The following is a 22,343-nucleotide window of genomic DNA, read 5'->3' on the forward strand; positions in this document are numbered from 1 at the left end:
ATATCAGAGTACCTGAGGTTTAGCTGTCCCTTTCTCCCACTCTGTCAGGCCTAGTCAAACACAAGTTACGGAAATATGTCACATAATGGCATTCAAAAACCTCCAAGGCGATAATATTCACTCTTAAATCTAGAATCTGGCAGATTTCTATTAGTAAGACATAGAGTGTGTAAATTTCACACTCTGTAGCACCTCAATTATAAATGTGAGGCTTGTTTCCTGAGCCAGCATTTCTCTTGTTTTAGTTTCAGCTGTGAACTCTTGACCTACTGAGCAATCCTAAATTACTGTGAGGTGTAATACAAGAAGAAAAGAGTTCCATTAACTGTCTTCATAATCCTAAAGATTAATCTAATCCTGTCAATGAATACATTAGCGGTAACGCTTTGCTTTGAAAACAGCGTTCACCTACAAAGCTATTAAGACAATTTGCATATTTATCACAAGACACTAAATGCTCATGTACTCACAGTTGGTGCACAAAAGATACCAGCAGGGGAAATAAATGTCTATGTGATTGCAATCAAAAACATCATCTAGTTGAAATGAACATTTTTCTTATGATTACATGTTTGGAAAATTGCACCTAATTGCAGCTTCCAAATCTGGTGGATGGAGCTGGGCCACTCAACAGAATGATGAAACTGCCAGGGCTGTGTAATTATTTTAAAACAATTATGTGTGAGGTTAAAGATGTACACACACAAAGGTTTAGTGCTGCATAATTTTCACCACAGGCATTTGGTAGCTAATATGTACATCTTGTAATAAAGGTGGCAAAAAAGGAAAGAGTAGAAAGGAAATGCAGGCATGGAAAACTAAATCAACAAGAGATAATTAAGTACAATTTTTTTCCATATATCTCAAGTCAAATTCACATGAACCCAGCAACATGTAACTGCGCTTACACCCCATATATTTTCACATAGTTCCACTAACAAACAAAGTATCAGCTGCCCTGATGGTATCCATTTTTCTCTGTGGGTTTTTGTTGACCTTTAAGGTAGAGTTTGTTTGGTTTGACAGTGGGATGGTGGAATTTCAGTCCAAAATAGCCTGTCAGTGTCCACACTGGCTCCCATTGTGGCCGTGAGACAAAGTACAGCAAATGACTGCTGATCACATGGGACAGCAGGGGAGCCAGCTGTCAGCATGCCAGGATCTCTTCCCTGTGTGATAGGAGGCAGAGCAACACAGGGGACACATACAGCAGGTCATTCTGCTCTCACAGGGAGCACCTTGGATGAGGATGAAAGTAGAGAAACCAAGGTGAGCGGGTGGATAGAGCCAAAGCTGTTTAAGATCCAAACAATGTAATCGCTATTCAGCTTAGGGTTCATATCCAGAGCAGTGTGCATTTCTGGTCTGAAGTAATAACACTGGAAGCTGTTCAAGGTCAAACATTTTAAAAATTCAAAAATTTCAACAAGACTCAACGTACTGACAACAACACAGTCTGATTCTGACACCTCAAACCCAGTCATGGAAAAACAAAACAAAAAAAAACTGTAGCAGACTCGACATCCATCCAACTCGATCAGCTAACAATTACAGTCCACTGTGAGTCCTGCACTGGAAGAGCAAACATAGGCAGGCTTCCTGATACTTTGACATTTAAAATCAGCAAGTGTGCAAGCTTAACTGTCCTCAGGGCTCCACAGTATAAACAGGTTATATTTATACATACATTTACTGTACATCAGGGTTGTCATTGTTATCGTACAAAACCTGATAGACATAGCTAATATGGCCAGACTGCAACTCTTTGCATTTCACAAACCTCCCTTGGAGAAGCTCAGTTTGGCAATTTACTGCTTTCTTGTTCCAGTTTATATACATTAGACAAAACGATACAGATCGATGGATAAACTCCATTTGAAATTGCATTGCAGCTTTTATTTCTGCAGTAAAATTTCTTAATTTAGATTACATACACTATGAACGTCAGACATGAGTGCTCTGCTGATCATTTCTTTCCCACCTAAGCTGTAACTGAGCACATTGTGAGTGTTTTGCTAGTTCACAAAGCGAATGAACGCTGTTCTGGAGCTCCATCAATGTCACAGTGTGAAGAGTGTCTTCACAGTAAAAGATTATTAAAAATCATAAAACAATGGGATATCAATAAAGAGGAATGAGCTGTTTGAACTAATAACGGTGACCCACAAGCGGGATTTATTAAAAACATGCAGGGTTCCTAAGTTCATCTACCTCACCTCCAGGAAAAACTAAAATATAAAAGGTGTGAAATGTGACTGTTTTATAACAGACTAGTGTCAGACTTGACAGGAATGGGAAAACCTGCTCTCCTCCTCTTAGCTGCTACAATATGTGTGTATGTGCTATAAAAAAGTCACTAAGACACTGCAGCAGTCTTAAAAATGCTACAGAAACATTCAGTGCTTAAACAAAGTTCTGAGCACATCTCAAACTACTTTATGGCTCTGGCACTGCAGACAGCTACAATCAATGTCTAGCACAAACTATATTCAAGGTTGACCCCACCAGGAATAACTATTGGCAGTATATACTGTAAAAGTGTAGCGGAAACACTAGTTTGTAAAAAGTGAAAATGCCATATTCTTGGGGTGACAAAAGAAAAACTACATATTTTCATTTAAACAGCTCAAATCAGTAAATAAACAGAAACAAGTTAAGAACAATCCAAAATCAATACATAGCACTGTGCAAAAGTCTTGATCCACCCTTCATTTCTTTGCCCTTTATTCCATTTCCAAGAACAGAACAACAGACAAGATAATCACATACTGCTTCAATGCTGCTGAGGCTCTGGGGAGGCCAGTACACGACTGTTAGTGTTCCACTGTGTGGTCACCTATCGTGTACGTTTTATTGCATTGGCAGTGTGTTTGGTATCATTGTTATACAAAAAAATGAAGGCTGTTGCCAGTCAGGCAGAGCCATGACAGAGCCTCCACTTGCAGACTCTTACAACATTGTCTCTTTCCTTACATCCTACAGACATATTGATTATGTTTTGAACCAAAACTCGGATCACTCCATAAGACGTGTTTTTTTAGTCCAGTTCTCGTGTAATGTGGCATACCTCAAGCCTTTTCTCCCAGTTTCCCTTCCTTAATAATGGCTCCTTGACAGCCAACCTTCCAATGACTCGATTTCTGATGAGGCTTCAGCAAACAGATGGATCAACTAAAGGGCCAGATGAATCTCTTAGTTCCTGTTTCATGTCTTGGACTTTCCCCCCCCCCTATTTCTTAAGGACACAACCTTCAGATACTGTTCATCTGCTGTAGATAGTTTTTAGGTATGCCACTTTTTATTCTTCCCTCCACTTATCTAGTTTCCTCAGACTTTCTAAGGCCACATTGTACACCATGCTGAGATATGCAAACTTGTGGGAATTACCTTGTCTATGCATAAATATTCTTTTTTGCTATGCTTGGCATTTCTCAACTAAAGAAATTGGAGTGGAGCAATTTGTGTTTTGTGACAGGTTACTAGTAAAAAATGTCTAAAGATACCATTTAAAATATTCTTTGTCAGTTTTCTGTTATATGTAGGAACAACACTGGCTCAGCCTTGAATGAGTCACAGGTCAGTGTTTAGTGGCTTAACAATCTACCTGAAAACAGGTACAAGGACTAGAAAATGAGTGAAAAAGCCTGGGGGCCTTTTGCTCAAGAACACTTTTAAAAATACAAGAAAGTCTGGCTCCTTGGAGCCAAAGTATAAAGAAATGAGGGGTAGCTCAAGATTGTTGCACGGTACTGTATAATGTGCTGTTTCCTAACTTTTTCCACTATACTTTTTCTTCCTCTCCTCCAATACACATACACAAGGATTCATGAAATATTTAGCATCATGACTTCTAGATCAGAGCTGCTCGAAGAAACAGGACAGAGCACATACATTTCCCATGGAGGGAACACACATAACAGCCAAAAGGTCCAACTATGTACAAATCCCTTATTTGTAAATGTCCTGCAGTATACACGTCACTTCAGCACTAACTCTGTGATATAAGTTATCTGCAAATATTAATTATTTTGTCACATCTTCAGATTTGAAAATAATTTTTGGGATGTTTACTTCAGCAAAATATCACATATTGCATTGTTAGATGCTTTGCAATGGTATAAGCTCAGTAGTCCTTTTGGAGTTAAAAAATAGTCTAAAAGGCACTAACACCAGGCAAAATCACAAATTTCAGTTCAGTGAGTTGAATTATCTAAGGTGAAGCCCAGCTGACAGGTTGCAGTGCAACCATCTGTGCCACGCCATAAATAAGGCAAGTTTAAAGCCCTAAAAGGGTCAAAGAGATCTGTTGTTTCTATAGAGAACCAAAACCGTTTTTGTGCCAAGCCTAAGTCTATCGACAGTGACTTGCTTTTGGCACTGGCATCAACCACAGACTGTATATAAAAAGATGCACAACATCAGCCACTGGCTTTGTCCACTGTATTTTGAAGTCTCAATGTTAGTAGTGCATCTGTAGCCATGTTGGTTTTGAGGTTTTAGAGTTAGATGCAGAAATGTCTTTGTAGATTTACGGCCAAAAGTGTGTGTACATGTGCGTGGTTTAAAGTATGCGGGAGGTCTGCACATTTCTGCTGCATGTTTTTCCTCTATAAACACTAGTTTTGGGGAGGAAATAGAGACACGCTGTTCCGGTTTGTAAACACTGTTTATACATGGGCCTCCTGGTGACTGCAAAGGCCATAGGATTTAACCGACTGCATTTTGATGTTCGTCAAAACATTCAATACTTACTGCATTTTTGTATGGGTGGCACTGACGATCACAACATCTTCATCACTGGATAAAGACAATAAAAATAGCTTTGTGTTGATTAAATGTCCCTGTAACCGGACAAGTGAGCCAAAACCATTCCAGCAGAATACCCCAGGTTTTTATTTTAATTTGTCCCTATTGTGTATTAATGTTTAACTTACAAAAAAGGCATAAACCACACAATATGTGGTCACTACAGTTAATGATGCTCTGTTCCCAAGGACTGAAACATGACTCCAGTCATGTGGCTTTGTTTAACAACTCAGGGAATTAAAGCCACACTGGTCCTCCTTTAAGTCTAGGCATACTGAGCAAAAGCAACTAAGGCTGAAAGTAGGGATGGTTACCGTTAAGACAAGTAATATAAAACAGAAAAAACCCCCAAAACATTTCATTTCTACCACTGCCAATACCAACGCTGTTAGAGGAAAAGGTGGAAACAAAAAAGCAAAGCGTTTGTTGCCAACAAATCACTGAATTCCTCCCTGCTCTAGGCACTCTGAAACTGATGTTGAATTTCTGAATAACAGTTCAATTTATGCGCTGAACATTTCCATTTGAATTTATGAACACACCCACACCTAGGCAATGAGCCTGCAAATTCTATTTTCCTAATTTTTCCAGTGCTGAGAGAAGAACCAATAATAACAGCATTTACTGATACTCCTTTCAATAGTTTACCCCTGGAGCATGTTTAAAACTGGGTTTCAATACTCATGCTTTGCTGGAAGCATATCAGCTAAGTCAGCCACAGAGGAGGAAAAAAAACAACACAACATCTCTTTCTCTCTTCCCTGTTTCAAAGACATGCAGTGATAAGCACAAACACGCAGAGTTTTATGGGGCCAACTGGCCTGCCTTCGTGAACAAACACTGAGGAAATACAAAGCACAATAAGCGGCAAACAATGTGATTCTGTCGTTCTGTTCAGTAAGAGAAATGACCCGAATAGTCTTTCTCTGGTTATGAATGGAAAAAAACCTACCTCCTGGCATTTATGTGTGGCCTTCTAACACAGAGTGATCACTGGAGTGCAAATTATGTTGATCAAGGAAAATGGCTATGTCAGGCTGAATATATGGTGTGGTTGTTAATGTTCAAGACCACACACCCACACACACACAGTAATTTTGCATGCTGCCATGTACTTTGGGTGAGCAAGCCAGTTCAGTGTACAGTGAATAACAGTAACCTGTAAAGCATCGAGGTTTCATTCAAAATAGGGCTGCTCGATTATGGCAAAAATGATAATCACGATTATTTTCACTGAAATTGAGATCACGATTATTTGACGATATTTATTTAACCCTTTAAGACCTACCATAGAACCAAGTCCACCAGAGCTTATATTATTTTTTTTACATGCTGTAGTGCCATTTGTGGGAGCATTTCAAGTTGCTATACATCAATACAACTGTTATAGCCCATATTTTAATAATATGTATGCATTAAGTCCATAGTAACTACATTAATTGCAAAAAAGTGCAATAAACTACAAAAAAAATTGAAAATCGCTTTTGTTTTGTTTACATATATTTCTACTTGGAGAAATTTAAGAGGTTTATCCCTCAAAACTTTAAATACAATAAAGTTGCAAAAAAATAGTTTCCCACCACAGGAAATTTATTTTGAGTGTCTTCATAGTTTTATTTTGGAGATACAGCAATTTTATATACTGCAGGAAAAACAAAAAACAATCCTATGATGCAAATTTGCAAAGAAAACAGCAGGTGCATCATTTCACTGTGGGAAGTGTTACGAACAGCTGATAGGAACGGCAAAGCATGTTTCTGGAATATTATGTTTTTGTTCCTGCAAGCGCTTTTTATGCAATTTTTGCAAAGCTATATGTGGAACGAAACCGTGACCTAGGACAAGCTGATGGCATCAGATGTAAGTACAACTCCTCCGGTTTCATATGCAAAACAAATTATTGCGCTAGCTTACACGGTTCAGATTCTACAGGGATTTAAAAATAGTTACGCAAAACGGAGCGTGCTGCTCTGACCGGCTTTAAAGGGTTAACAATGACTTTAAAAAAATAATATAAAATGGTGTGCAACACCACTGAAGTTTTTTTTTTTTTTAAACTCTCTTTTCAACCAACGGCAGTCACTCTCCAAATAACTTCTGCTTAGCTTTCCGAGCTTCCCTCGGGTCCTCTTAATCAGCGGTCTCCAACCTTTTTTGCGCCACGGACGGTTTATGCCCGACAATATTTTCACAGACGGCCTTTAAGGTGTCGCGGATAAACGAGGGAGGGGCTAATAATCGGCTCAGTCATTTTTAATGATCGTTGAAAGCCCAGATCGTAATCGTGATTCAAATTCGATTAATTGAGCAGCCCTAATTCAAAATTCCCCACTTAAGTAAGGTGTGGGCTTTGGCATCTCTTTGAACTTACTTGTGTGGTTAGCAATCTAAGGATTTAATAAAAAAGTACAAGTAAGGTTAAAGCTTAAACATACACAAAGAAGCTTAAAGCTAATCCTATGTTTTATGGTAAATAAGTGTCACAGAAACAGAGTCATCAGTTTCCAAAATTGTGTTGACTTCTCAGTGTTTTAGGATGTTTTTCCACCTTTGCCATTTAATCTGTTTTAATTGAACTACGCCTCATTTTCCTCCTTGGGGTGACTCCTTTGTGCTGATGTGAACACTGTAATCACATTTAATCAAGGACCAAAACAACCACGCCCAGACTAGTTGGACGATAGGGTCCCCTTCCAGTTCCAAACAAACTCCTGAGCAGTTTGTTAGCAATAAGAACAAATCTCAGTCCGACCCAAATAACATGTATACACTGCAAGTTTGAACTAAATGCCTTTCTGCAGTCGGGTATGTGTTGCATTGTGGGATGCGGTAGAGTACCATAGACATACAGAAAGAACAAACTATAGCAACTAGCTGTAATATGGGCTCACTAGTTCAGATCACAGCAACTTCACACTGTATTTATTTTGTTGAACCTTTTACGCAGAGTGAAACCTGAAACCAAAACCAGGCAACCAGAAAACGGCTATAAGTTTAGAAACTCACTCAGATCAGAGTAAATGAACAATAGATATGTGACCACTCTTAGTGTTGTAAGTGACTAATTTACTTGGATCAATTCTATTGGACAATAGATAAATATGCCATTAAAGGCCAAACAGGCGTTACAAAATAACCTAACCCTAAGTCCAGTCATAAGTCTGACCATTAGAATTTAGAAGATTTAGAACCTTATTTTTAATAAAATTCAACAAAGAAAAATAATCTTTATAATGTGTACACTCAAAAACTAGCTACATTGCTTTTTCAAAACCAAGCCTGCTTTGCTCCAAAATACAGGGCTGGGTTGGTTTAGGGTAACCACCTAAGATGACTTGGGCTTAAATGAGTGAGTAACTTAAGCTGTGGACTGCAGTGTTTTTGGTCTGCTACTAAAAGGAATATGTTAAAAAGAAGTAAAAAAATAACTTGACAGTTGATGAAGACTTAATGAGCAGAACATCCAAAACACTCCTAAACGAGGACTCTACAGCAGATGATGAATTACTAGAGAAACTAATAAATACAGTGAAACAGGTGACCACTTTCCTCATAAGTAGCTCCTGATTTACTAAACCAAAACTAAGCAAAAATTATTAACCATCTTTTCATTATTGATCACTTCATCAGTAGTTTGAACAGTAAGGTAAAGCGGCACGTCATACTGAGAAACTCCAAACTATCTTCAACATATCATGTCCTGTCTGCTCATTATCTATTAAATCATTACCATTATTAACATTTTATACAATCATTATCTACATTATCTTTTGTTATCATTATCATTTTATTGTCTGCATTATTGACTATCAATACCTCATTACCTCAGAGGCATTTCTTTAAGGCTTAATTATCAGGTAAATCTTCTGTAACTACTGACATATTATGCACTAATTTATAAAGTGTAATATACTCATTCTTCACAGCTCATTGGTCACAGCCGGCTGTAGCTAATGGACAAATGCTGTGCTATTGTGTGTAAAGAATATTAAATGCACTAAAATATCATTTGAGTATTTGCAGATCTTCAACATTCACAATTACAGGCATAGGGTAGGTAACAAACTATCTGAATCTGCAATGTATATAGAGAGTTTTTAATGTAAGGTTTGTATATCTGTAGTGACATTATCTGTTGCCAAAAGTTCAAAAGTCAATGTTGTCATATTTCCCCATTCCCCCAAAACAAATTAAAACTAGAAAAAGTTGCATTTCCTGCGAAAATGCAGTGTGAATGCTAGGGATGGGTATTGATAAGATTTTCACGATTCCGATTCCATTTGATTCTGTTTAACGATTAGATTCTTTATCGATTCTCTTATTGATTCTTTTTTTTTTTCTTTTTCTTTTTTTAAAGGGGGAAAAAAAATTGTACATGTAAATGCACAGTAATAGCAGGTTTTGTAATAAGGCAGATCGCACTAACACAATATGCACTGTTAGTTGATTATTTACCTGCTGAATTAACGGGAGAGGACGTGCAAACGTTAACGCTGCTGCTGGGTTGAGATTCATGAGTCCGGAGCGGAATTAAAATCACGACATTCATTTAAGGTCATCGCGTGTTTTGTGAGCAAATGCTTTTGCATATTCGTAGTGTTTCCTCCCTTAAATGAAATATCTACTTTGCAAGTATTGCAAGTTGCCCTGTTGTGTTCCGTTCTCGTAAAGTATAACCAAACTTTTGAGCGTTTGAGCCGCTTAGGTGCCGTGTTTCCTGTCAGGTAAATGACGCTCCGCAACGTGGTGACGTCATTCGGGGCGACTGGAATCGATAAGGGAATCGTTTGCAATTTTGGCAAACAATTCCAAGGAATTGAAACAGTGGGAACCGGTTCTCAACAAGAACCGGTTTTCGATACCCATCCCTAGTGAATGCCGTGTAGTGGAATCTGAAAACAGCATAAGGAGAACTATCTGCTGAAAACACTGTGTACAAGCTGAACTGTTTGCTGAAAACTGCTTTATTTGAAACACTATACTGAAGAGTGTCAAGAAAGCAGGGAGAGTGCAAGGAGGGAAGACTTGCAGCAAGTGTCGCAAGTAGAATTCGAACCTTTGCTACCAGATCTCACGGTGGCTGTTCATCCCACTGAGCCAAACCAGTTCTGGTCTCAAACAAAGATATGATGAGAGAAAAAATGTGCACTGTGCAGAAACAGCTAAATTGTGCTGAAAAGAGGTGATGAAGCTAAATGTTCAGCAAAAAAGAGATGAAGAACCTGAAAATTTTGCTGAAAAGAGCAGGAGAGGCTGGAATTTGTGCTAAAAAAAAAAAAAAGAGGTGAAAAAGTTGAAAATTCTACTGAAAAGAGCAGAAGCGACTGAAAATTTTGCTGAAAAGGGGTGAAAAAGCTGAAATTTGTGTTGAAAATACTTAAAACAGTTGAACTGTTAACTGAAAAAAATGTTGCCATAAGCAGGATTCGAACCCGGCCCTCCTGCTCTGAGAACGGCTGCTCATCTCACTGAGCTAAAACATGGCTCAGCCCAGCAAGCAAAACTGGTGATCACACTGATAATGTTGTCCCATTCAGCAAAATGGGGTAAAAAATGGCATAAAAAGCTTAATATCTGAAAAAGTATAAAGGTTATGAGCACCAAAAGATAAAGCATACATCAATGCTGTGAGGCATTCACACAAATATATTATTAATATTTATTGAGAGAGGAGCGAAAGACTACTGCTAGAAGTTGGTTATGACACAACCTTGTATTTACTTTGGACTTGACCAACATTTCCAGTATAGCACAGCACTAACCACTATCTAACGTCCTAGTATCCCACATACTGATTGTTAAATCCTATGCTGTGTTTTAGCTTTTATGCTGGTTTGGACAACAATACAACACAGTCACATAAACAGAGTCTAACTCATATTAAGCTGACATTATTACCCTGGTCAGGCTATGAGCTAATAAAACACTGAAGCACCGTTTATCTATTCAAAGCTGAGCAGACGTAAGCCATACAAAAGAAAACAAACTACCGTAATATTTCGAAAGAAAATTTCTTACATTAATCACAGATACATCCTCCTTTGCTCCTGCAGAGAAAACCAGAGTGGGCAGCTCACACTAAATCTCTGTCTGAAGCTAATATAATGTTATTTGCACTTCTGTTTCAGTGACACGAGCAAAAACATTTTTCTTCTTCACTGCAGACATTTCAGTTTTTCATGTCAAGCGAATCACAGGTGTTGCTAATCACATTAATGACGGCTCCATTATTTTCAAGAGTCCCAGGAAGTCATGACAGCGTGACAACCCACAGCACCAGGCCAATTATAATGAAGACGTGAAAGCGAATTCAGCCAATAGGAATGCAAGAACAACCGTCTTGTGAAAGAGTTACAAGTGTCATCTTTAATGACTCTGAACTGATTGCAAAATATACTGTTTATAATTAGGTTAATGAGATTTTGTGGGTAGAGGGCAACTGCAAGTACACAGAGCTGTAACTGGCCTGTAACCCTCATCAAATCCTGCTAACTTAACTTTCACAGTTAAACTCCACTTGCAGGTAACAGCGTAGGCTACAGGAAAGGAGTGGGGCACACAATGGACTAAATAGAGTAAGAGCCAAAACAAACACAGCCACCTCACCCACCTTCTTCTTTTGATCCACTTATTTATTCACATTGTGTGTGTGTGTGTGTGTGTGTGTGTGTGTGTGTGTGTTTCTTCTGCTGGGACAAAACAAGCATCATCATCACCACCACAAGCATCTTGGCTCTTTTTAAATTTTCCAGCCACGCCCATTTAATGCACCTGTAGCTGGGAGACCGTGAAAATCCACCTAAAACCCACACTGCTGGAAACATCAGCAATGCTGTCACTGTTACACTCCATAAAAGCCACGCATTTTTTCGTCATTAAAAAGCAATAAAAGCAAATCCAATTATCTGTGACTGATACTGTTTATTTCTGGGTCATATATTTATTCACTGTAGGTCCTCACTGAAGCATTTGAGCATCCTGTAATAACCACCGGGGAAATTATACGTCACTAATGTGAACATTAGCTCAAATCTGCATCATGTTTAAACCAAGTAAAAGAAACAAGTGGCTGTCACAAGTGTCCCATAAACTACAAGACGTCATTCTCCGGGCCCCGTGCAGCTTCCATGGCGAGGCTGGAGAACAGCTTGACTTGTCAACGGCGCCCTGTCAACAACCTCTCACTTATAACGTAGCAGGGGGAGACCACGGCGTCATCTCAAAACAACCCGGTGAACGGACACGCCACGGAGGAAGTCTCTAGCAAAAGAAATACTTTGTCTCAGAGGTGAAGGGGACATGTAGCGAATGCGAGACACTCGACATGCACGAAAAACTCTGAAACTGCTGCCAATAATCCAGATTTACTGGCGCGTACGCACACACAAAGTCCAGTTCAGTCGAGGGAAAAGAAATGTCTTATAAGTTCTTTTCAAAGACGTCGTTTCGCTAACTTTGAGGAAACTCGAGGGAGAAAGTAGTGCACCACACAGCCCGTCCTTAAGAATTTTTTTATATCAGCGCCCCCTCTTCCTCTGAACTCGCACCGAAGCGTGTCCGCGCCGTGATAACTACGTTAGTTTCACCCTGGCTTTGAAAAACTTACCAACACTTCTTGAGCCTGACCCCGAACCAAGCAGAAGGTACCAGATCCACATCATACGGACGCCTTTTTGTGCACCCCCCGGCCTACTCCTGCTGTCCTGCCCCGCTGCAGGGCAAGAAAAGGGAGAAAAAAAACTTCTCCTTTGCTTCGCTACTCTTGCCTGTTTATGCTCTTAAAGTCTGGCTCTTTGACGTCTTCCGGAAATCTAAGAGCGCATTCGGCGAGGAAGAAGTGCTTTTTCGTTGGGACGGCCGTAAACTATGGAGTCCAGTTTGGGGAGGAGGGGTGGGGTAGGCATGAAAGCTGGAGGTGGCGGTAGGCAGGCTGAGTGTAGTCGGTCGTTCGTGTGTTGGTGCTCAGAGAGAGGCGGAGTCGGAGTCAGAGAGCCGGGAGAGCAGAGGCCGGCCAGTCCGGGACACTGGTTCCCTAACGGTGCCGTATGCGCAAAAGCGGGACCGTAACTCCAGCAATAACAGACTTAACTAACTTTGAATCTGTTCAGAAAAAGTGAGCGAAAGAAGTAACTGAAGGCAAATAAAAAATATATATATATATTAAAGAATCCAAAAAAAAAGGTTAAAAACAATCCCTAAGTGAGAAGGACCTGAGGATAAAATGACCATATTGGTCTTTGTTAAAGTAAAAGGTAACAACACCAGCTGTACCTATCAGGCAAATATATAGCTACCTGATTTCAGTAGGAATGAATATATTCTGAAACTCTAAAAAAAATACATATGGTAGCAGATGGCATGGAGGAGGGGGAGCTATTTGGAGCAATCTTATAACAGATGGTTAGCCCTGATGAAAGTTAAAATAGGGAAAACACTTGTAGAAAATCAAAGTATGGATGAATTTGTGGTGTTGGCACAAAAACTGAGAAATGCACACAGAAGGAGATTAGTTCTCTCCTGCATTTCTGGTGTTCCATCTCAGCTCTAGCAACTTCCACACAAGCAGAAATGTAAAATTTAACAATCCACGGAGAGCACCAGAGCATCCAGGCACAAAGCGTAGGCTATATACAGAGAGACAGGGAAGAAATTAAGAAGGAAAGTAATCCTAGTGCTATATTTCGGTGTTTGCATGCCAGTGTAAGTTGGATTCAATTAGAAAGAGACAGGGAGAGGGATAGAAGGACAGGAGGCTTCACCTATCAAACCTCTTTTTATCATAGAACTGCAGCTGTGCACACAGGCAACCTCGCTTCAAACGAACCCTTTATTTCGATAGCAGGCGAACCTGGAGGCATAAGACTTGGATGAGGCCCAAAACCAGACTCCTCCAGCTCACTTTGTATTCATCCAAACACTGCCTTATCAAGCCAGAGCTTCATGCAGACTCAAACCCGTGGGAAGGGTCCTGGCATGTCAGTCGGATCTGTTGAAACTTTGTCAAAGATTCCAGCTTGATAGCTTCTGCAGGGTCCTGTTGTCCTCATGTCCCCCTATTGCTGCCTTTCAGGCCCTTTGCATTTCATTCCAAGTCCTGGTGCTTCATGGGTGTACATGAGGAGCCACAAAGTTTACTGTTGGCAAGCATGAATATTTTAAAGATCCCCGCAGTTAACAAAGACAGACACAAGTCTCCTCAGCAGAAATCCAGACTACAATCAACACTAATAAACTAAATGCTTGTTGACGAGAAAGAAGATTTGTCAGTCAATGTTAAATGGATTTTTATTCCGCTCCCCTGGAGATATCATTAATGTTAATGCTGAGCTGTCTCACAAATTATACAGCCTGATCCATGAACCAGAACGGCATAATCTGTTTTGGGGGGCTTTGCCCGAGAGAGCTGCAAGCTAAAAGCAAAAATGTGCTCAAATGCATTAGTGATTGACACACAGTGTTTCAGTAATGCTCATCAATTAGTATAGGCTATCTATAAACAGCTCAGACCTAATTAGCCAGTGGCCAACAAATGGACTCGTTAGGGGATATTAAACTCTAATATGAAGGTTGTTATTGACTTAATCATAGGAGAAACCCAATTAGTGGCCGAATTTGGAAAATGACTCTGAGGTAGTAAGTAGCAACCTGGGATGACTTTGCCTGTGGGCGAGTGGTGGCACTGAGAGAAAGATTCATCCGCAGAAGCAGGGAGGGGTAAGAAAATGTATAATGGGAAGTGCGCAAAGAGCATGTGTGTGTACGTGTGGGGAGAGAAAACAACACTTACAGAGCAGTGCGAAAAGACAGCGAGCAAGTATGCCGGCGGCAAGACAAGTATCAGGAGGAGGGTGAAAAAAGTGAGATGGAGAAGGTGAAAAAGAAAGTGTGGGAATAATGTATGCTGTGATAGAAGGAGTGAAGTGAGAGAGGAAAATATACCTGACCAAAATTCCCCTCGACTCCTCAGGTGTTGCCTCATATAACAGAGACTTACGTGCAAGCTGTGGTGTACTACTGAAGGTAAATATAGTGTAACTCTGCCAACAAGAATAGCTGAGTCCGCTGCCACGGAGGGCGCTGCTAATAAATCATTTTATCTAATGAGAACGTGAGCTGAGGATGAGCGAGCACAAATATAGCTCTTGAGAGCTTCAGGGTGACACGTCCTTGTCGTGTCAGGCTGCCATCAAGGTAGCTGCGAAATGCCAAGGCCCCTGAAGGACTGGCAACGGCAGGTTCACTCTCTAGTGTGAATCTCTTGACATTCGTGTTATTTTTAATAACCAGTATAGTGGTGGGAGCGATGTCTGTGAGTGTATGAGTCAAAAAGAAATAGAGAGAAAGAGAAACACAAGAGTGAGGACACATCGTGCATCAGTGCAGCAATGATTTCAACAGAAGTTTCTATTGAGCCATTCAGAAGTTTATTTTAGTGACTACCCTGCACACCCATACATGCACGTTTGGGTGTGTGAAGCATGAACATAGTTATGCACTGTGGGATACCACACCCAGCCTCCTTCATGCATTTCCAAATGCATTAATTGGGTTAATTAGCCATTGATCACATAATTACTCAATTATGTGATCAATGCTGTGTTTCTTTGACATTTGTTAGCAAAGCTGATTGTCTTGCCTGCTGCAGGGACCTCAGATAGGCACCAGCAATCGAATCACAGGGAGATGTGCAGACTAGCTTCTGTGTGTGTGCATGTGCGCACACATATCAATCTATATAGGTCTCAGGCTGAGAGTCAAATTAGGAACAGATATTGATTTGGGATTTCAGAGACAAGGGGAAATAACAATTTAAGACAGAAATGCCTGAAGCACCAACCATTATGTTCTTAATTAATCTAGATTTTAAAACAACATGTACAAACTGGAATGAGTTACATTATGAAGTGTAAAATCAAGATGATGGAAGAATGTGACAAATAGAGAACAGTGTTATTATAATGCAGCAAGAGTAAGTCTATTGATCTATTGTAAGTCTAAGTTTATTAATCTTGTTATGGCAAATTGTAAAAACAATGTAAATACAAATACTATACTATAGTCGGATAAACAATAATGTATTCAATAAATATAATGTTTTAGCAGCACTTTAGCATCCACTAGAAAACAGGACTCTATTGTAGTCTAATTTTGTTCACATTATAACTTAATGCAAAAGAAGCTCAGTGTGCTTCCAAGGCCACAGCAGTCCATTATCGCTTCTGGTCTCCAAACAACAGGCAGAGGCATTTCTAAATAACAGCCTTAAACAAGGTCAAACTGAGCTGAGTGATGGCCAATCTTCTCTCGCTTATACATAATTACATTGAGTTAACTTTGAATAGTCATCAAGATTTCTTCCTTCGGATTCTGCCCTTGATTTTAGGAAGAAAAAAAAAATTCAATCTCAGCTAATGCTCGTACAACCTTATATGTCACTCTAAATGATGAAATTATTGTCAATCGAGTTTAAACAACAGTTGATTAGAGAGAAAAGATACACCAGGGGCAGCTTGTCAGAATGAGACTGTCGTCCGCTCTGAACTAAAAGGATTTAGAGTACAGTTGAAGATTTTGGGAATATTGTTAGATTTTAGTATTAGTTCTTAAGCTAAACATTAAGTTACCTAATGATAATGTTACATGTACAATTGGGGGATAATGAAAGCATAAATATCTGAATCAAATCCAAAATAAACACAAAAGCAAGACACTGAGGACTAAACCCTTCAGTTTGTTCTGCGTTGCTAGTCGGGAGCTTCTCTGCGCACAGGTTCATCTGGTACACGGTGAAAGTACATGACAAGCTGCCTCTTGAGTATCTTTTCTTTCTAATCAGTCATCATGTAAACGTCATTTGGTACATGTTGTGGAATTTTACTGGATAGCTGAAAACCTTGGCATACCAACTGAAAATTGAGGACAACATTAAAGTCATTTGATTTATCTTCCACAGGAATAATACAACATATATTTAATTGCTGAGCCATTCAATACTTAGATTGTTAACATCAAGGTGGTGCTCAGTCAGTATTTGCAAAAGATATTTCAGTCTTGAGCTAAGGGGTGGGATCAGCTGCTGGTATAAATGATGCAAGTGTGTTGGTGAAACCAGTTAATGTTGGTTTTTATTACCATTAAAAAAAAGTCCTGGCTGAAACTAATTCACTGCAGGTGGAATAACAGTCATATTTTGACAACAGTGGTCCTAAAAGAACTTTAAGTATCCAAGGTAGCATTAAAATGGGTTTCAGAATAAGCTGAATTGAAAAACTGAACCCTTTCCATTTTGCTTCACTGCCCACTGCTCAGAGCAACACGTGACTAACAGCACACACAAAATCTAATAAAATATTTAAGAGAAGGAATAGGAATATCACAGAGAGTGAGCCAGCGAGTCGAAGAAAATGGGACAAGGACAGATGAGAGCATCGGGGCCACCGGGGTCATGTGATAGAGATAGGCTGGGATGAGAAGAAGCGGCAGTGCTCCCAGCAGACTTGGCCTGTTTTATAGCATTCTGGTTTGGCCCACTGCTCACACCCGCAGGCCGCCTTCATTTATTGGACCACCAACTGTCACAGGTGGGGGGGTTATGGGTGAAAGTAGGCCTTTCATTCCCTGCCTCCTCGCCATGCCATGACCCTAATCTATGCTATTTTTTAATCAAAATGCTCCATATATTTGTGTTAGATAAACCACCCAGATTAGCATCAGGAGAGTAACCTTGACAGCATTAAAGTAACAATGTCTGTCGAAGACAACGAGTATGTGCTTGGTGGTGAGCAATTAAAGTGTGAGTTAGAATAGGAGGAGCAGCAGAAAGCAGCTGGGTAAATAGTGAAAGTTATAGGAAACATGGAAAAAAAAAGAGTTGGTTCACACTTGAGATTCAGCAGTAAAGTGCATAAATATAGGTGTCTGTAAAATGGTTTAGGAGGAAAGGGAGCATTAAATATCTTAACTAAACTGAAAGTTATGGGCACTCAGAGAGGACTCATCAAGAGCATGACAGACTGGAATGGATTCAAGAGACTAAACACAGGGTTGGGCGGCGAGCAGTGTAACGGCATTGTAACTGCCTAAGGTTGTAAAAAAGCCTTGGCTTGAACGCAGTGGTTTATGTCTTGGTGCAGTTAAAGCATGCAGATTGACCATGACAAGGGGGGAAGTTGGGTTTGGAAGGCTAACAGTCAGCACAGTGAGGGGTTGTCAGTCAGGCAAGACCAGTAAGATCTGCAGGACTCGGGGATAGCAAGGAACACCATGACAGGGTTATTGCTCAGCCATCCCTGCTCTTGGCTATGACCGGAGCAGCGAGGAGAGACGAGGGAAAGGGGAAAAATAGGAAACAGAGTGAGGGCGTTAGGGGAGCTTGCTGGGAACTGGGCCTTTGATCACTGGGTGAAGAATTGCCAGCTCAATGCCCACTGCTGCTGGGTCCCAACCCTAAAGCACTATGGGAAATGTTCATATTCAAATATCAGCTTCTTTTCTTCCACCACATGCCTAATTCAGTTTTTGGCAGCCAAGTAGACTGAAATACATGCACAATGCCTACACACTGAAAGACACACAAATAAATTGCTTTGTTCTGATGAGTTGCCCTGGGCAAACTCTCATTAGAGTCATTGCTGTGAAGCTTAGGGCCGTGACACGAGGCAACACAGTGTGGAGGCATGCCTCAAACACAAGCACACACATCTGTGTGTCAGCCACTGTCACACTCTGGAAAACATGAAATATTGGACATATTCTGATAGCATCGAACAGGGTCTGTTTATGTTTTCCACTGATTCACAACAATGCAGCCACTCAAGCAGAAACGTTGTGTAGGAGTCTTCATATGGCCATAAAATACACCGGAATATAAAATATTCTGAGCTGCTTAGCAAATTTTTGTTTTGTATTTCGCTGCCCTGTCGAGCATGCCCGAGGCTTACCCTACTGGCTGGTACAGAGGTGTGCGTGCATGTGTGTGTGTGGGCCAATGGGGGTTTCCCACCTGCTGTTAGGAGGGATAAAAAGTGAGTGTGGAATGAGCATAGCTTTGATCGTTTCTAATCCTCAAAGGAGGTGGAGGGCAACCTCAGCGTGTTGCCAGGGGAAGGCCAAAATAGCATTTTTGAAGAAGGAGGAGTTCTGTGTTGCATGTTTATGTAGGGTGGATATCGTAGCTTAACTGCACACACTTGAAATTATTATTTACAAGCTTAAATTGTTTATGTTTGTGTGTTTTTTTTCCTTGTGGAGAATGAGTCATCCTCACTTGATAGGGATAGGAACTTTCCATTGCTCGACCCGGTCATAGTCCCCATGACTCCAGTAGGCGCAGCAACTTTAAAAGCTACACCTCCTGCGAGGCGCAGGTGTATCAAGTTTTCTAGTAGCTTTAGTTTCCCGGTGTGTGCCAGCCACTTGTCTACCTGTCAAGTCTTCGGATAGTGATGAACATGTCCACACTACAAGTGTCGCTCGAGCTTTAACCTCTTAAGTCTTTGGATCCTTGCCACGCAAGAAACTTCCCTCCCCGATTTCTCTCCAGAGGACTCTATCTCATCAGCCACAGACCTTTTACCAAGCCCTCTGCCTTTCTGAGAATCATCTTTACATATTCTTGCGTTTTGTAAATAAACCCCTTGAACTTCCCTTCAGCCTCCTGCTTTCATCATTTTTAGTGCGACTGTTCTGGCAGTAAATCTAAACAGACCCCACAAATCTGTAAATGTCATCTGGGTGCAAGAAGCACTGCCTTCTGTCTTTGTTTCCCTGTGGATAATTTAATTGAGAAAGTCTCATTAAAAAATAAACCCACTGCCGATGGTGCCTGGGCTGAGGCGCATGCTGAGTCTGACCTTTTGTCATAAGAACAATTAACTTCAGTGGGTGCTCATTAAATAAGACGGACATTTTATTATCATTACCTTAATGGCGACTCATACATCAAGATTAAAGTCGAACCCTGTTCACCGAGCTGTCCCGTGAGGTTGACACCGGGTTAAATGAGCACTGTGAAAGGCAAGGATAGAGCATGGCTTCAAAACAGTTTTATTGTATCTACTCATTATTCCACTCAGACATACACAAAGGATTCTGTATACTGTGGGAGTATGACTCAAGTGAAGTGTGGATAAACAGATACTGGCTCTCAAAACAAGCTGGTTATTCATGTTCCCCTCGATGATTAGGTAGGGGGCTTTTAGTGTGAATTTGCATGCGCATTGTTGTCATCTTCTTGCCCATTATTTACCATGCAAGCCCCGCACTGTATAATGGCGAAAGAGATGCCACGTTTGAAGTGATTACATGCAGGTTTAGAGATGGACCTTTTGTAGTCGCAGCTTCCTTCCGTGCACACGTACACGACAGATGAAGCAGAAAACACAGATGGAGGGTGAAGGAAACGGTTTCCAGGGCCTAATCCGTGGATCGACTTCCTTCGAGGCGTGGACGTCTATCAGCAGAGAATGTACCTTCACCTATCAGCAGAGAATGTCCCTTAGTCTGTAACACAGTCAAATATATTCTCAAGTAATATTCAAGCATGCCATTCAGCGTGTTAGTACGAGCTCGGGAGCAGCTTGGGAGAACAAGAAAACAGAGACTGCTTCAGGTTGTCTTCCCAAATTGACTCAACTTTATTCACAAGTACAACAGTTTATATAGAGGGTAAAATTCATGAGACAGCAGATTATCAGTTTAAACCAGTACAGACCAAGATAAGGCAGTGTCTTCCTGCCCATGGGTGAAGAAGCATCCTTTGTGTAGTGTATCAGTTCAGCTACAATTGTGATTATCTCAGCGACATATTTTCAAGGCACAAAACGAAGAGTTCTTACATTAGTGAAATCTGAAACAAACCATTTGGCCTCAACAGGCGTCTCCTAAAAGATTAAGAAACTAATGTAGCTGAGGGAGTGATCTCTGTGGTATTTCAACCTTGTACCAGCCTGTGATTCTCACACATCAATTCTTGGGTCAAAGAGAAAAATAACTAAAACAAAGGGGCCTTATTGAATGACAGAGTTTTCCTGCATAATGTCACTATAAAACAATATCCAGTAAATGCTACCATGGTACTAAAATACCTAACAGAGGGAGAGAGCTGTTTTTGTTGTGTAACTGTATGAAAGCATACAAAGCACAATCAAAGGTGCGCTTGGTATTCCACCCACAGGTAGGGATCACAAGGCCACTCTAAAACAGTCCAAAGCTACCTTGGGACAGCTCCAGCTCCTCACTTCACAAACCAGTATACAGCGAGACCCTGCAGGGCACTCGGAGGGGTGGTTAAAATTGGAACACATTCATCTCAATCCCCTGCCTGCTAGCACTAATGGATGTTAGACAATGAAATCGAAGAAAGACAGGATTTCAGGCTCCTGTGGACATGACTGAAAAACACATTTAATCCCTCTGTGCTACAAGCCTGTATGATGCACGATTTGAATTGAACAACTGCATCTTCTTAGCTTTGAAAACAAATCTTTTCTTTCTTGCCGTTGTTTCAGTAACCCTGATGTGTCAGTTGAGTGCAGTCAGTTTGGAGGATAACGTTACTTTTCATTCTGCTCCGTCTCCGCATTGTCTGCTCTTTCTGATGAGGCCCGTGTCCCATTTCCCCTACTGCAGATAAAAGAGGCATCAGTAATGCTAAAGGATGATTAAATAGGCGCTCCTCGGCTACCCACCGAAACACGTCATTGTGTTCCTTATTTGCTGGAAAGGTATAAAAACATCCCACAGCATTTGTAGTTTTGCTTTGTGCTCTCCATGCACATCACAAGACGTCTTCTATCTGCTTCGCATAGGTGTAGAATGTGCCACACGCCTTCTTTGCTGTTTTAGTTTCTCTACTTTCTATGCATTTCAAAATGCACCTCTGCAATATGGGTAGAGAGGTTTCTGTCTACCTGTATTGTTGTACCATCTTTTCCTGCAGAAGAATATCACCCCTTGAAATCTCAAACGGAAGTATCTGTTCTGCCAATTTGCTGCTCCGGTATAGAAATCCATTAAAGATCCCAGAGGTCTCCAGGTATCTTCTTTTTCTTCTGATTTCCCCTCTTCTGGCTCGTGCTTATATTTACTATCTAACCACCATGAAATACTATATGCCATTGTAGTGTATCAGCTGTAGTCTCTTAGCAGCAGTTTGGATGATAGCACTACTTTTCATAAAAGAGTGTGAGCAAAGACTGGATTTTCGTGCGGCGTTCCCGACGCTGCACATACTCTGGAAAGTTGAGTATTTTTCTGTAATGTCGCTACCTTGGAGTACAAGTGTAACTGTGCCGTGGAGTGACACATGGATCAACAGAAAAGTGTGTCTAATTCTATACAAGTTTTACTTGAGAGGAGGAAATATCTCTTGTTGAGAGGGAGACGGGGTTTTTCTTCAGAATACATAAAGCGTTCATGTTTAGTTAATGTCTTATCATTGCCGCATCCAATTAGGATGTGTTTTTTAAGCTGCTTGTCATCTCGATTAAGCAGTCACCATGGGGAGTCTTCTGAAGAAACACTTTGCGTGGGTGGGA

At 40.6% G+C, this 22,343-nt stretch overlaps 1 protein-coding gene across 1 annotated transcript in view; it reads right to left on the reverse strand.

Moving 5' to 3' along the window:
* The window catches only part of ldlrad3 (low density lipoprotein receptor class A domain containing 3), a 93,493-nt gene extending 80,968 nt beyond the window's left edge, over positions 1-12,525 (reverse strand). Inside the window, exon 1 of the mRNA XM_085461408.1 lies at positions 12,413-12,525. Coding sequence (XP_085317534.1) covers positions 12,413-12,467 — 55 coding nt within the window. The 5' untranslated portion in view covers positions 12,468-12,525. The remainder of the gene's footprint in view (positions 1-12,412) is intronic.
* Between the last annotated feature and the right edge of the window lie 9,818 nt (positions 12,526-22,343).

Source organism: Copadichromis virginalis, linkage group LG7 (assembly GCF_057382275.1).
Source record: "Copadichromis virginalis isolate Kocher_CV1m ecotype Utaka linkage group LG7, C_Virginalis_male_GT1.1, whole genome shotgun sequence".
Lineage (NCBI taxonomy): Eukaryota > Metazoa > Chordata > Actinopteri > Cichliformes > Cichlidae > Copadichromis > Copadichromis virginalis.